This window comes from Astatotilapia calliptera, chromosome 19 (genome assembly GCF_964374335.1).
Source record: "Astatotilapia calliptera chromosome 19, fAstCal68.1, whole genome shotgun sequence".
Lineage (NCBI taxonomy): Eukaryota > Metazoa > Chordata > Actinopteri > Cichliformes > Cichlidae > Astatotilapia > Astatotilapia calliptera.
In genome coordinates, this window is record NC_137440.1 from 26,066,362 (window position 1) to 26,079,820 (window position 13,459).

Genomic DNA, 13,459 nt, shown 5'->3' on the forward strand with positions numbered 1-13,459 from the left:
ATCCCCTAGCAGTATTTAAAGCTCCCAAATCATCCCTGGCCAAATCCCTTCAAGATATTCCCTGCTCGATTGGATGGCATTAAGGGATCGCAGCGACAGAACAATACACCGTCTGGCAGTATGCTGGAATGAGGGATAAAGATAGGGGCAGGAACAGAGTGCAGCGCAGAAGGGGGGGGAAATTAAATGGAAATGGATGAATAAGGTAGAGCTTGTGAGTGAAAATTGGGAATGTGGGAGCAGGCAAAGGGAATTTTATTGTCAGGCAAGCAAAACGAAGATGAGAGTGTTCAGGAGAATCCGACAGCTGTTAGTTAGGTTGTACAGCACGGTGGGACTGCACGATCCTTTATTCTCTTAGCTTGTAACGTCATTGGTTTGTCAAAGCTAGAGCAGGCCAACAAGCTTTAATTATATCTGAATCATTCTGTTAAATCTGTGTACATTTTTTTCTCTAGGTTATTCATATGAAATTTAATCTGCTTTTAATGCTGATATGTTACATGAAATACCAGCCCAGTTTCTAAGGATAAACATGATCACTCAGAATTTCTGCGTGGCTATTTCCCTATTACTGGAAAAGCTTTTCATGGAAAGAAAAAAAGATATATTTTTTTAAAGTTCTAGTTAGTTCAGTAAAAAAAAGTATTTCTGTTTCCCTTCTTATTTTCTTGTCCTTTCTCCTGTCCGTGGCAGAGTCTGTATGGGTCTGTCAGTTGATATTGATGGGGCTATCGGCAAGCACCAAGGCTGCCCACTTCGCTATTCTCCAGTACAATAAAAGGCTGTAATAAGCCCCATAGATCCAGTAACCATTTCCAGTTCCATGGCTCAGGCTGTTTCTACCACCCATACCTACACCACATGCTATGAACAACCCCAGAGAAGCTGTAGGAATAAAGTATGCAATTAAATTAATACCCTTTTGCAACATATGTCTTACATACTGAGCTACAACCGATGCTTCTCCAGACGGAGCAGAGTTGGCATTTCTGAGCCTGAGCTTTTGGCACTTGAGCTTTGTTATGAAGTAGAAAGAGAAGTATTAACAGAAGAGTTAGCGCCTCACTATATGTGCCACTTTCAACCGTACCTCGATAAGCTGTCTGATTGACAGCGATGGGGCGGAGCAGCCGTGATGCGTTTGTAATAATCTGACTGGAGTCAGGTTCACTTCTATGGTAATGAGCAAGTGTGTTGGTGGTTTAGCATGACTAATGGCGCACATCGCTAACAGAGCTGTCTGGTTGTGAGGACGGGAGCAAAGAAGTTCAGCAGAAATAAAGAGGCTTTACGGGAATGTTGTGAAGGCATGAGGCTGCGAGAAAGCAAAGTTGCAGGAGATTGCATTGTTAGTCTTTGGGGAAAGGGAAAATACAGTTGAGGCCTGATTCTCTTGGCAGATATGTTCACAAAAGCTGAGGAGCAAGGCAGAGGCAAGAAAATTGCCTTTGAAAGTGCAACAGTGAATTTGAAAAAGGGCAAACAGCACTTACTCTACTAGACCCTTTAAAGGGCCTTTTTTTAATGAAAGAGAATAGATAAAAATGTGATGCCCATTTATAAGACTTTTTTTTTTTTTCCCCTGTAGTTGATTGATACATGGTCTTGTTGCTGAAAAGTGATAAAGGTCTAATATGTTTTTATTCTGTGCGTGCATGTTTGTGTCTTTCCCTGGTGGAAAGACACACTTGTATATATGAGTGGCATGTTGGATTTTTTTTTTTTTCATTTCCAGAGCATCTCTTTGATTTACAGTCTTGTCCATGAAAACACTGGAATTAGGTTTGCTGCACAAGTGTTTTCATTTCTTCCCCCCCGTCCAGGTTCCAAGTTTGCTTTAACTATCTTGCATTGATTAAACTTCTTGTCACTATTTAGTGTGGAGATGTTTTGAAGCTTGCTACAAGTACTCATTCCATCCTCTTCTCTCACACCCTCCACTTCTGGAGAGTGTGGAATTGTTGATAAGTCGTCTTGGCAGCATAGCAAGAGTAATCATTTCCCTCCAGATGTTAGAGTTTGGGAAGGAACCAAAAGGGAGTGAAAAGAGGGAGGGATACGGGGGGAGAAACCAGCTGCCGCCACTGCCAGTTCCACCCATATACATGAAGTCACCTACTCCTCCCTTCCCGAGACTCCCAATATCATCTCCTTCACTCCCCTCTGCTGAAAAACTTACCCTCCCTTCTCATTCTCAGTTCTACACATACTGCCTCCCTATACCCCAGGAGGCAGCTAGGGCAGGCAGTGTTTACCGCTGAGGTAATTGGAGTAGTTTGGAGACAGCCTGACCCTAGCCCTGCTAAGGCCTAAGGTGTGTGTGTGTGTGTGTGTGTGTGTGTGTGTGTGTGTGTGTGTGTGTGTGTGTGTGTGTGTGTGTGTGTGTGTGTGTGTGTGTGTGTGTGTGTGTGTGTGTGTGTGTGTGTGTGTGTGTGTGTGTGTGTGTGTGTGTGTGTGCGCGCGCTCGTATACTCACATGTGTGCGTACGGCTGTTTGTGATGACTGGCAGAGAGGCCAGGGAAGGAAAGCAGGCCTTAGCCAGTGTCATCCCACTAGGGAGCAGACAAATTGGCTTTCACTACTCTGCCTGTCTTTTCTCGTTTCATATTCTTCAGCTATTCCTTTCTTCTTCCTACCTATCTTTCCATCTCTCCACCAACTCAAGGACAATCTTTCACGCTTTCTCTTGTACTTGCTCCGCAGCGCTTTTTCTCCTCCTGTTACCCTTTTGTTCCACTTCTCTTTCTGTATCTCTCACTGCTCATCATTTCATCTCTCTGAGCTGAGCTGCATAGACTGCGACTCTTGCCAGATATGAGCAAAAACTCCCCCTCAGTTGCAGTCATAGACATGAGGAAACTCATCCAACCTAATCCAGGCGCCTGTTGCATTTTTCTGTGGGTGAGAGGGGAAAGGAAAGGGCCTTCAATCGGGGTGTCAGGGCGAGAGTGAGTGTACACAATCATTCATGGGATGCACATGCAGTAAATGCCATTAAACACTATTGTCTAATAAAAACTAGCATTAGCTACAGTTTGTTTTCATATAAAAGGCTGACACGAGCTGTGATCAGAAGAGGCACGGGAGAGTGAAGCGTGACAGTAATTTAGCATGCATCTAGTGACCTCATCGCCGGGTTGTCAGGTAGGCATTGGGACATGGCTCACCTGCTTTAGCTCATCACACTGCCTGCTCCTCCTCCGCCACCTTCCCTCATCCCTCCGTCTTGCTTGTCCCTGATAGCTTTTACCGCTCTGCTGATTTCACAAATAGGCCTCATTGATTGAATCTGATTCTTGTGGATAGAGCAGCTTTATTGAGTGGCTTTTTCACTGATGGACAGGAGCGTGTGTGTGTCTGTGTGTGTGTGCGTGTTTGTTACACACATTCATGTGTGCATGTAAGAGATGATAAGAGAAAACTTCCTTTCCCCATCCCTCTCATTCTGTAATCCAGGAGCTATTCATCTCTAGGGAATTCCAGCAGCCAGATCATTACAGACACACACAAAGAAGCTCTCACACACACTTAGTGCAGCATCAGAATGAAGATTTTATTATTTATTGTGCATGCCGACTGAGGAGTCTGTTAATTGTGACGACACCTTGAGCAAGACAACATTTAAGTGTTAACTGCTCTCTCAGGTACCGTTCATCATTTATCTAATCTGTGCTTCTGCGGGGGGAAGCAACATGATTTCTGCAGTACCGTCTTTTGTTTCCTGCCCGTGTAAATGGCTGTGTCTTTAGCCATTTTGAGCCTGTCATTTTTCAGTTGTTGTTTTGCTCAAACTGTAGCACTAATACAACCAGCACTTCCCAAAACCTACTACAGAGAAAAGTGGTGGCAATGCTGCAAGAGGGATTTTGTGTTTTGATGCAGAAAATGAGCTTGTTTCAGATGTAAAACAGAAATGATCTGTCTTGCGTTTGGGGGGTTTAGTGAGCAAACTGTTAGAGGCTGGAGCTATATCGGCAGCCCTCCACTGAGGATGTACACATTTCACACACAGCAATGCACACCTCATCCTTGCAGCAGCAGCAGCATCTGTGCTTTTCCCCTCTCGCTGCCCTCTATTTTGTCTCTCTCCTCTCAACAGGCAGTGTGCCACCTATGCAGAGTTGGATGGATGGTGGCACCCCCTTCCCCTTGCACCCATTTAACCCCCACAGCCCTGCAGATCCATCATTGCTCAACACACACAACACATGTAACACCCACATCCCTGAATGCATATGTCCTGATCTGTAGCTTCCTACTAAGTAACCCCTAATCGTTTTGTCATATACTTTAGAGTCTCACCCCTGAAATGTGCTAATTATTATGTCTTTTTCTTTTTTAAGTCTTAGTCTGTTGCAACCAAACTGATGCTGTGTTCTTTGCACTAAGCTTGCTGGGATGCTATGTGCTCATTAAGGGCTTGATCTTAATATAAGAGACAGTTCATTTAAATTACAGTTAGAGGTTTTTCTGCTTGTGTGTAAAATAAAACTTGAATGCAAGTGTGGTTTTAGCAGAATTGGTATTCTTTATCCAGCTCTCCATGTAGGGACACGGGCAAGATTGTGTGATTTATTATTGTCAGAATAAACATATTGAGCTTTGAAAGTATTACACATGCAGCCCCTCGTCATGATTTTCCTCTGCAGTAGTTATGTGATTCATTTTTGTATTTTTTTCTCTTTACTTTTCATCCCTCAATTTGACTGCCTTGATTATACTCTGTTATGGATACAGACCCGGCAGCCGAGTAGTCATTCTTCTAATATTTTATTTCAAGTCTTCTTGAAGTCCTCCACCCGGGGCGCTTGCGTAGTTGGTGCATTACAATGTAAATTCTCTCCACGGTTCCGGAAAACAGGCAGGTATGTAGACATTTGCACGAACCCTCATGCTCTGGGTCTGATGATGAAATTTACATCACTTGTACCCGAGCATACTTGTGGACGTGGGAAGCTTACGTTTGCTTAAGCCAGCTCCAGAGAAAGGATTATGGACTTTTAGGGAGACCCAGACACACACATAGAGGGAAGCAGGAGAATAAATGGTTGTTTTGATTTATGAGAGTCATTAGCAAATAACGGCAGGCTTGTCCCACTTTCTGGACTGTGCAAGGTTGTAGACACTATGATTATATTGACTTTGTAACGTAAGTAACTAAAGGTGATCCCAGAAATGGAAGAAACAGAGATGATATTGGATTTAATGTTTATTGGCAGGGCTTGTTCATTCACGTGTTCGGTTGTTTACGTAGAGATTGCAGCATCTAATTAGTACTGATTTTGTCTCTCTATTGAAGAGGGTTTATTGGTCCATGTTAGCGACTGACCTGGGCCGTGTTCAGTTAGTGTTGAAGCTGCATGTCAAGCGGCCCTTTGCTCACCTCCAAAGCTAATGGCGAGGGAGTAAAATAGTGCTTGGCTGCTATTTTAACACCTTGTCTTGACTTGTCTGTCATACAGCACCGTTCAAGCCTGTAGCTTGATTTATTTATTTATTTTTAACCAATTTCTGAATGTGCTAGTTAGCATAAGTTGTCATTTGATTAGATGTAAAATATTTGATTCAGAGGTGAATATTAGAACGCCATTTTGAATGAAATTAATGATCATTTAGATGTTAATTATTGGTAATGTAAAGCTGTTTGTTTAATCAATCAATTTCTAATTACCTGGAAAATAAAAACATGTCTGTTGAATCACTAGTTATTGTTTGATCAGCCTTTGCAGCTTGGAATAATTCTGTGTCGTTTTCATGCTTTAAGACCTCCCTATTAAAAGAAAAGAGAGACAGATCACAGTGGAGGTAGCGAAGGAAAAGAAATTTCCTTGCTTCATTAATTGGCAGCTCTGTGGTACACTAAACATGCCGTGTGCACACAGACACACACACGCAGACACACTGTTGAATGCTGTGACTGCTCTGAAGCCACAGCTTTATATTTAGTCAAGGGAGACCAGCCTCTGTCACTTTTTCTCTTGCTTAACCTCGCTCTTTCTCTTCCTCTCTCGGTGGCTGTGTTGAAGAGGAGTCTCAGGGGAGGGCTTAACTCTGAGCCCTCGTTCTTTTTCCGTTTCTTTCTCTCTCTCCTTCCACGTCTTTTCTTCCCTTATCGTCCTGTGAATGGAGCTGCAGGCTGTTGTTGAACTGTGAATTAGTCCAGGAGACACACTCTGCACCTAGACAAAATAGAGAAACGGAGGAGGTTCAGTATCTGCCTTTCTGCTTTCATTCCTGCCACCCTGACAGGTTTGCCTTACTCTGTGCACACATGAGGCGTTTAAATGCTGGTGCAGAGTGTATGTGCCTACGAGATGAACTAGTGAGGGAACAAGTGTCACAATTTTACCTTGAACCAGCAAAAGGTATAAAATCAATAACTGACTTGAGGTTAACCTGAGGTCAGCAAGGCTTCACGTGCACCCTCGGTTTTGTGAATAAGCCACGTAAGACTGTGCCTATATTATGACGTACAACCTGGAAAATCACAGGGAGGGGTTTGTGTTGTCATGGTTATTGGATGTTCGGTAGCTTAAGGGGAAATTAAGTTTGGGTGGGGTGGGGCGAGGTGCAGAAAAGAAACTGGGAGGAATGGATGGGTGAGTGGGAGGAGGAAGGAGGGGTGCTATCTTAATTGCTTTCCGTGAATAATTTCAGTCCCCTAATTTGGCGATAATAACAGTGGCTGCTGCTTTTGTATTTATTTATCCAAACATTAATTGACAGGACTGACATTAGCCAGTGCGGTTATTGCGCATTTGATTGCGCACAAGGGAGCAAAGAAAATTACAGTAATTATCATTCTGATATGGATTATGAATATGCATTCCCACACTTAATGTCTCTGTCAGCATTTTAGTAACAACAAGGCACTCTGCCACGACAACAGCCCTTTAGCTTATCTCATATCTGCTTCCCTAAACCCAGTCCAACCAGTGCTTCTGGAGAGCAGATGACACGTCGTGTCCAAATGATTTAACGGCAACAGCCAGACATGCGGTTAGGTGAAATGGTCTTCATGTGGATTGTTTTAGTTGTCCGATAGTTGTCGGCTCATGTTAATTAATGTAAGGTGTGTTAATGTGAGTATTAAAATGTTTTGTTTTTTAACAGGCGGAGGGAGAGGACAATTTGAAGAAGATGCAGCTGATGGAGCTAGCTATTCTCAATGGGACATACAGAGATAACAACATCAAAACACGTAAGCGAGCTGCAGTGAAAAGCAACCGCATCCCCAATTTCCATAATCCATCAGTTTTCTTCCATACATAATAAAAACCTTTAATATTTTAATGATATTTTTCCAATATTTCCCATTAACTCATACTTTTGGTTTTCATTAAATAAATGTGCAGTCAGCTCCACTGTGTGCATACATCATATTATCTCTGACTATGAGCAGACCTCTTTTTCAAAACTGTTTTCCAACCATAAGTAGGAATACCTCTGTTCCATTTTTCTCCATATTTCTTGTCCTCTCTGCCATCCTTTCATCCACCCATCCTTTCCCCTGCAATCCACATGCATTCACCCTGTTTTACTCGCTCCTGGCAGACTTTAAATATTAAGCACATTGCTGTATTTCACCTGCTCAGTTCTGCATGTCAGTTGCTGATTCACGTGTGTTTTGTAATCATCAAATTATGTTTGAAAATGTAAATCATATACAGCCCCAATGTTTGACTTAATGGCAAGTTAATCTGAACTTGTGCATGTGATTATTTTCTTAATAATTAATCAAAATTTAATTAAAAATGTCTCTAAAAATTGGTTATTCTGTACACATTTTTTTTTTGTTAATGAAAGTTTAAGCGATTAATTTCTTTGTTGAATTTTTCTCGTTTAACATCTGCCTAAATGGGAGCCATGATGAAGTAGCCCACCACCCAACTGCAGTTACAAAAGCACTTTATTTAATAGGCTTCCCTTTGGGGAAGCTTGTGTGGCACAGCTTATAGAACATGCTAATGCTTAGCCTCTATAAGAATTATATTTGTATGTCCATTTGTCATCCAACACAAACTGAGTGCTGACTTTGCAGAGGATGGGCATTTCTTTAAGTTTAAATGCTCCCACTCTGACCTCCACATCAAGTTCAAAATTCTCCTCATTTTGCTTATTTATTTATTTATGCCATAAAAACTGCCTCCTCCTCTATATGAAGTCAACAGCTCTGTTTCTGTTGGCATGCGTGTCGTTTAACTCACCCATATCATTTCCAGTAGGTGAATGTGTAGCTGCTGTGGTGATCGGTCTGCTTCAGATGCACTGGGATGATGGCGTTATTTCAGTATTTTTGTGCTTCTTGTGTTTTGGTGTGTGGGGTGATTTTATTTTTTTAAATTTTGTTTGGCAATGTTGGCAAAAGATTGTCGCTTTTGTGGTTCACCACCATGATCATTGCATGGACTAATTTTCCCTTTTGCTCCTCTCCCCTTTCTCTCTATCTCTCTCTGCCACTTCCTGTTCACCCTTCCTTTCCCCCTTTCGTATTTTCACACTTCACTTTTCATCTGTGATATTGTTCAACCACACTACACTTTATCTCTTGTCCTCTTTCTTTCTGTTCCTGTCCTTCACTCTCTTGCTTATGGCAGCCACCCTTGCGTTCTCTCTTGCAGCGGCGGCAGCAGCCGCTCAGGGCCCTCGCCTCATAGCGACCTCCACAGGTCAGGTGTTGCCTCCCCAGGCACTGCGGCCTCAGACGCCAGCCGGGGCCCCCATCATGAACCTCATCCGGCCTACTCAGATGGCTGCCATGCTGCCCAATGGCACCCCCACCCTGGTGCCTCCCACACCGGATGGCGGGCTTATCTACACCACCCCCTACGAGTACCCTTATGCCTTGGCACCCACCTCCCTGCTGGAGTACCCCATCGAGCATAGTGGGGTTCTAGGTAAGAGAGCCTGGGGAAGCATGGGTGCCGCAGGTACAGCGACCAGCTTTAGCCAGCCTGGACAAGAGGCCAGCTTGTTTTACCCCGGAGCTGGGGTGCTGGACGCGGCTTCCATGAGCCACAGTCAGGACTTGTTGAAAGGTAAATATGTCGTGTCCACCTGAGGATCAAAACAGACAAACTCACAGGGTGGATGTACTGATGAAGCTCTTGGTGATGGGATGACCAGCTATGTTGCTCATGGACACTTTGTTAAATGGCAATGGGGGGCAATAATTACCTTGTGTGAGGGCCAGGCTAATGGGAAGTTCTCTATAGACTAAAGATATTCACTGTTTAGTTACGTTCTTGCCAAACAGTTGCGCTCTCAGGTTTATATTGCCTCTTGTCTGCAAGGTTTATTATAGGTGGACTTGCACTTGCCTCAGCGTGAAACGAGGCACACTGACAGTAACACACTCGCATACACGCAGGTCTGCTCCCTAACCCTTTCATGCACTGGCCTAGAGGTTTATTCAGTCTGGCGGCAGATCCCCTTGGATTTCTGCAGCTTTTGAAATTATTTCTCTGCGCTGTTGTCTGCAGGCAGGCCTCAATGCCTGCAGATAGTCCCTCTCTCACTCCCACTGGGGATGTTCATTAAATTCCCCCACTCACTCCCTTTTTTCCTTCTCTCCATTGTCTTAGCTCTAGCCCCGTTGAACCGGAGCGCTGTGCTAACACCTGACGCTCCACTTACTTTTTGTGTCAGAAAAAAAGTCCAATATGGAGGGGGGTCTAATATATGTTGTGTTTATCCCCGACGGTGCTTTAAGCTCAGCTCATCTGCTACCAAAGAAGAAAGAACTAGGTTTAGGCCTGGTACCGTCCCCATATGTTATATTAAGGCTCTAGTTAACACAAAAGAAAAGCCGTTTCCCGCGTTAGGCAGGAGAAACCTTTGTTAGCCGCTTTCCAGATTTAATTTGACACTGCACTTCACTAATGTTCACAGATTCATTTGGCAGCAGCAGACACAAGTGTGGTTTTAGCTGACCTGTGTATTTGAGGTGCCTCTGGGAGTCATGTGTAGAACAGACAGGGGCAGCTGACTGGCTTTTCTCTCTTTAACTTGCAGGGTTACACCAGCTTAGTGCATTTTATTTACTCACACTATCGATTGGTGCTTTCAGCAACACAGGGCCCTGTGGAACACGCTCCCTCTCATACTCGCGCGCGCACACACACATACTCACAGACTTGGCTCAGTTTCCTGCGCTACTGTATCTAGCCACCAACGGCTTCTCTGAGAATAAAGAAATGTCAGGCCATCTGCTACTTCAGAGTAGTGTAGTTAGCTGTGTAGTCATGGGCCAAAAAAATCTGCTCTTGATAATGCCAGAAGAAAATCTTTTTTTATAACTTATTTCGCATGTCCTCGCTTCCTCTGGGAAATGTTTTTCTATTTCATTTTTTTGTTGTTGTTTTAAATCCATGCACACATCTGAAATTTGTAATACTTGAACATAGTGTGGCACACAAACAGTTTTTGTGATGCATACGAGGCGGTGTCAACCGCTGCAGTAGAAAGAAATCAGTTGTGACAAATATAGGAAGGAAATGACAGCCTGTGCCGCTAGTGAGCAGATTGACCTGGAGAGAAATGTTGAAAAGGGAAAGAGAAAATGAAGGAGAGAGGGAGAGGCAGGTGGTGTCTGGCACTATTCAATTACCATCAGAGCTGTATTGGATTTCCCCACCTTTCAAAATGAAGAGACAAATTTCTCTCTGTTCCCCTTTTGGATCCCACAGGAAGAATCACATTATTTTTCTAGACAGCCCTGGAGCCTGTACCCTTTACCTACCACCCCATCCACCCACATATATAACTCTGAGCACTGTGGAATTTTAGTACTTAAGTTATGAATTTTTAAATACCAAGTAAATCTCCAAAAAGTTGTATAATTTTTTTTCTACTGCATTTTTTCTACATGTAAAAGGAAAAAAAGAAGACGTGCTTGTGTGTATATGTACTATAATCTGTATTATGTTATTCTGTGTATTGTTGTGTAATCCGAGCATTATAATGGTTAAAATGTGAATGTTATCACTGTACAAATGACTGTTTTTGCCCTCCTCAAAGTGAACGGTTTCTAACCCTGTGGACCTGTTACAATCTAGGTGCAATGGCTACTAAAGTGAGACGGCATGACACGCGGGTCCATCCTTACCAAAGGATTGTGACCGCTGACAGAGGTCAGTTTAGTCTCTTAGCTACACTTTGATGTTGACTTATGCATTTCAGTGATTATTGTATTATGCCTCGATGCCTTAGTTGGGAATTTCTACATTGTCTGTATTGCATTTTGTTTTGTTTTCCTGTCCCCCTGCCACCTTTCCTACCCCGTATCGCCACACGCCAGCTAAATGGTTGATTGTGGTATGCACATTTTGTTTACATTTAGTACTTAACATATGCAGTATGTGCAGACTGTGTATATGTCAAAGCTCAGGCAAAAGTGATGTTGAAAGGTTTGGGTTTTTGCAGCTGTGAAGCCAGGACAGGTAGTACTTTGCAGGCAGTGTTGAAAGTGTATAATGACATTCCTCTGATGTGAGATTAGAGCCTAAAATGGGGCAGGCTTGTTCCCATACATGATTTATCTCCTCGACTCATAGGGAGCAGAGAAAAAGGAGACTCATTTCTATACTGTATCGTAAAGACATAGCAGGCATAAGGCAAGTGGCCGTGCTGCTACCAGGCCCCATTTCACCTTGAAATTTACATTTATTTTTGATTTTTTGATTTTTCTCTGGAAGATAGGCACGCACAGACATAAGCTGAGGTAGCTTGCATTCTCTCCAGTGTATTGCAAATATATTGAAATAAAGCTAAAGTACATTTTTAATATTTCAGTTGTACATGAGGTACTGTCATTTTATATTTGAGCATTTTATATCAAATGTATTTATGGTTTTGTGTATATTTATATTCTATAAAAATATACTGCTAAATAAAGAGAACGAATCGGAAAACAGCGATTCATCTATTCATTGCACATATAACACTAGTCTTAGTTATGCTTCACATAACTCTAGTTATTAAGTCTCCTTAACACTAATCACACTGTTTGGAGCTTGCATTCCAACTCGAACGACACTAAAACACTAGATTTTTGTTACTTTGTTTGTCTGTTCGACCTCTCTTTGCTTCTATTTTTGGTTTTGGGGGCAATGTGCGCTTTATTTAAACCACCAAGCTACCTGATTCAGGGTGGGGCTTAGTAGTTTGGATCATGCCGTTGCGGCGCCATGATCGCAGTGAGATTAGCTGGGTTCACCTCATGTTGGCAGGGGACTAAGAGCAGGGGGCGACGTAAGAGATTGCATTCATTTTATTGTTAAAATGATGTCATTCCAGTCTCTTCTTGCTGACACTAATATCCTTTCTATCTTTTTTTTTCTGTTTGTTTTGTTTTTGTTTCTAACCACCTAGCCGCCACCGGCAACTAACACATGACCTTCTGACCTCTGAACTCTTCACCCAATGACGAGCCGCCCCAAGCCTGCCTGCTGATCAGTTAACTGGTAATTGCCTTTTGCTAGCCTCTCGGACGCAAGTGTGAGAGAGAGAGAGAGAGGCGCCTGCCCGTACAGTTACCCTAACACATTCTGACAATAAAAATAAAAAAAAAGAAGAGAGAAAAAAAGTAGAAACCAACGCAGAATCTTCACAGAAACACAACGAAAACCCAACAAAGTTGTGTGATATTCATAAATATTTTTTTCCCTTTGTTCATTGAGTTCGATTCCCATTCTTTCTCTTTCTTTTTCTTCATGAATCACACACTGGGTGGACGTGTTTGTGGTATGACTCATAAATCTGCACTGAATTACATAGCAATAAAGACTCCCACCCCACACACCCCACCCCCCTTCCTCTAATTACTCTGATGTGGTGACCTCACTTGTATGAATCAAAGTTGAGTATTTATTTGACGCAAACCATTTGGTTTCAGAGTAATGGCCCTCAGATTGACAGCCCCTCCTCCCCTCCCTCAAAATATAGATATAAGAGCGTCTACCTGCTCCCACCCTGTCCCAAAACCCACCCACGGGGAGAGAAAAAGAAACAGAAGGAAAGAGAACATACACTCACATTAACTTGTTTAATTTCTGTCATTTTCACATGTAGTTCAGTTGTTGAGCTCTAAGATGTACTTTTGAGCTGACACATTCTGGGTGTGCCCTCTAAACAGCTTTCTGTCTTTGTTTTTATTTAATTTTTTAAAAAGCATGGCTGAAATGATTGCTAAAGGAGCTTTTTATGATTTATGTGTTTTGTTTTTCTCCTGTCTGTTTTTAATGCTTTTTTTTTTTAGTCATTTTCTCCACTTGATTTTGTCCTTTTTTTTTTTCCCTGTTGTTCATATTTGACTAATTAGCTTTTGCTTAAACCTGACCAGCCAAAACCAAGGCGAGGTGGTTAGCTCTAAAGCAGTACGCCAACTGATGTTCAAAGCAGGCTGCAGAAGCTTAAGAAATGATGAAGGGCAAGATGGGAAGGTCACTACTTGGG

The 13,459-nt window shown here is 42.7% G+C and overlaps 1 protein-coding gene across 9 annotated transcripts in view; it reads left to right on the forward strand.

Annotated features, from left to right (window-relative positions):
* The window catches only part of qkia (QKI, KH domain containing, RNA binding a), a 78,230-nt gene extending 65,405 nt beyond the window's left edge, over positions 1-12,825 (forward strand). For 2 of the 9 annotated variants that reach the window (XM_080294087.1, XM_080294091.1), the window contains exons 5-7: positions 7,118-7,205; positions 8,602-9,042; positions 11,062-11,916. In XM_080294087.1, coding sequence (XP_080150213.1) covers positions 7,118-7,205; positions 8,602-9,042; positions 11,062-11,165 — 633 coding nt within the window. In that variant the 3' untranslated portion in view covers positions 11,166-11,916. Of the gene's footprint in view, positions 1-7,117; positions 7,206-8,601; positions 9,043-11,061; positions 11,917-12,376 lie in introns of those variants that run through there. The other 7 variants (XM_080294088.1, XM_080294090.1, XM_080294093.1 and 4 more) reach the window with 7 other exon arrangements.
* The last annotated feature ends 634 nt before the right edge of the window (positions 12,826-13,459 follow it).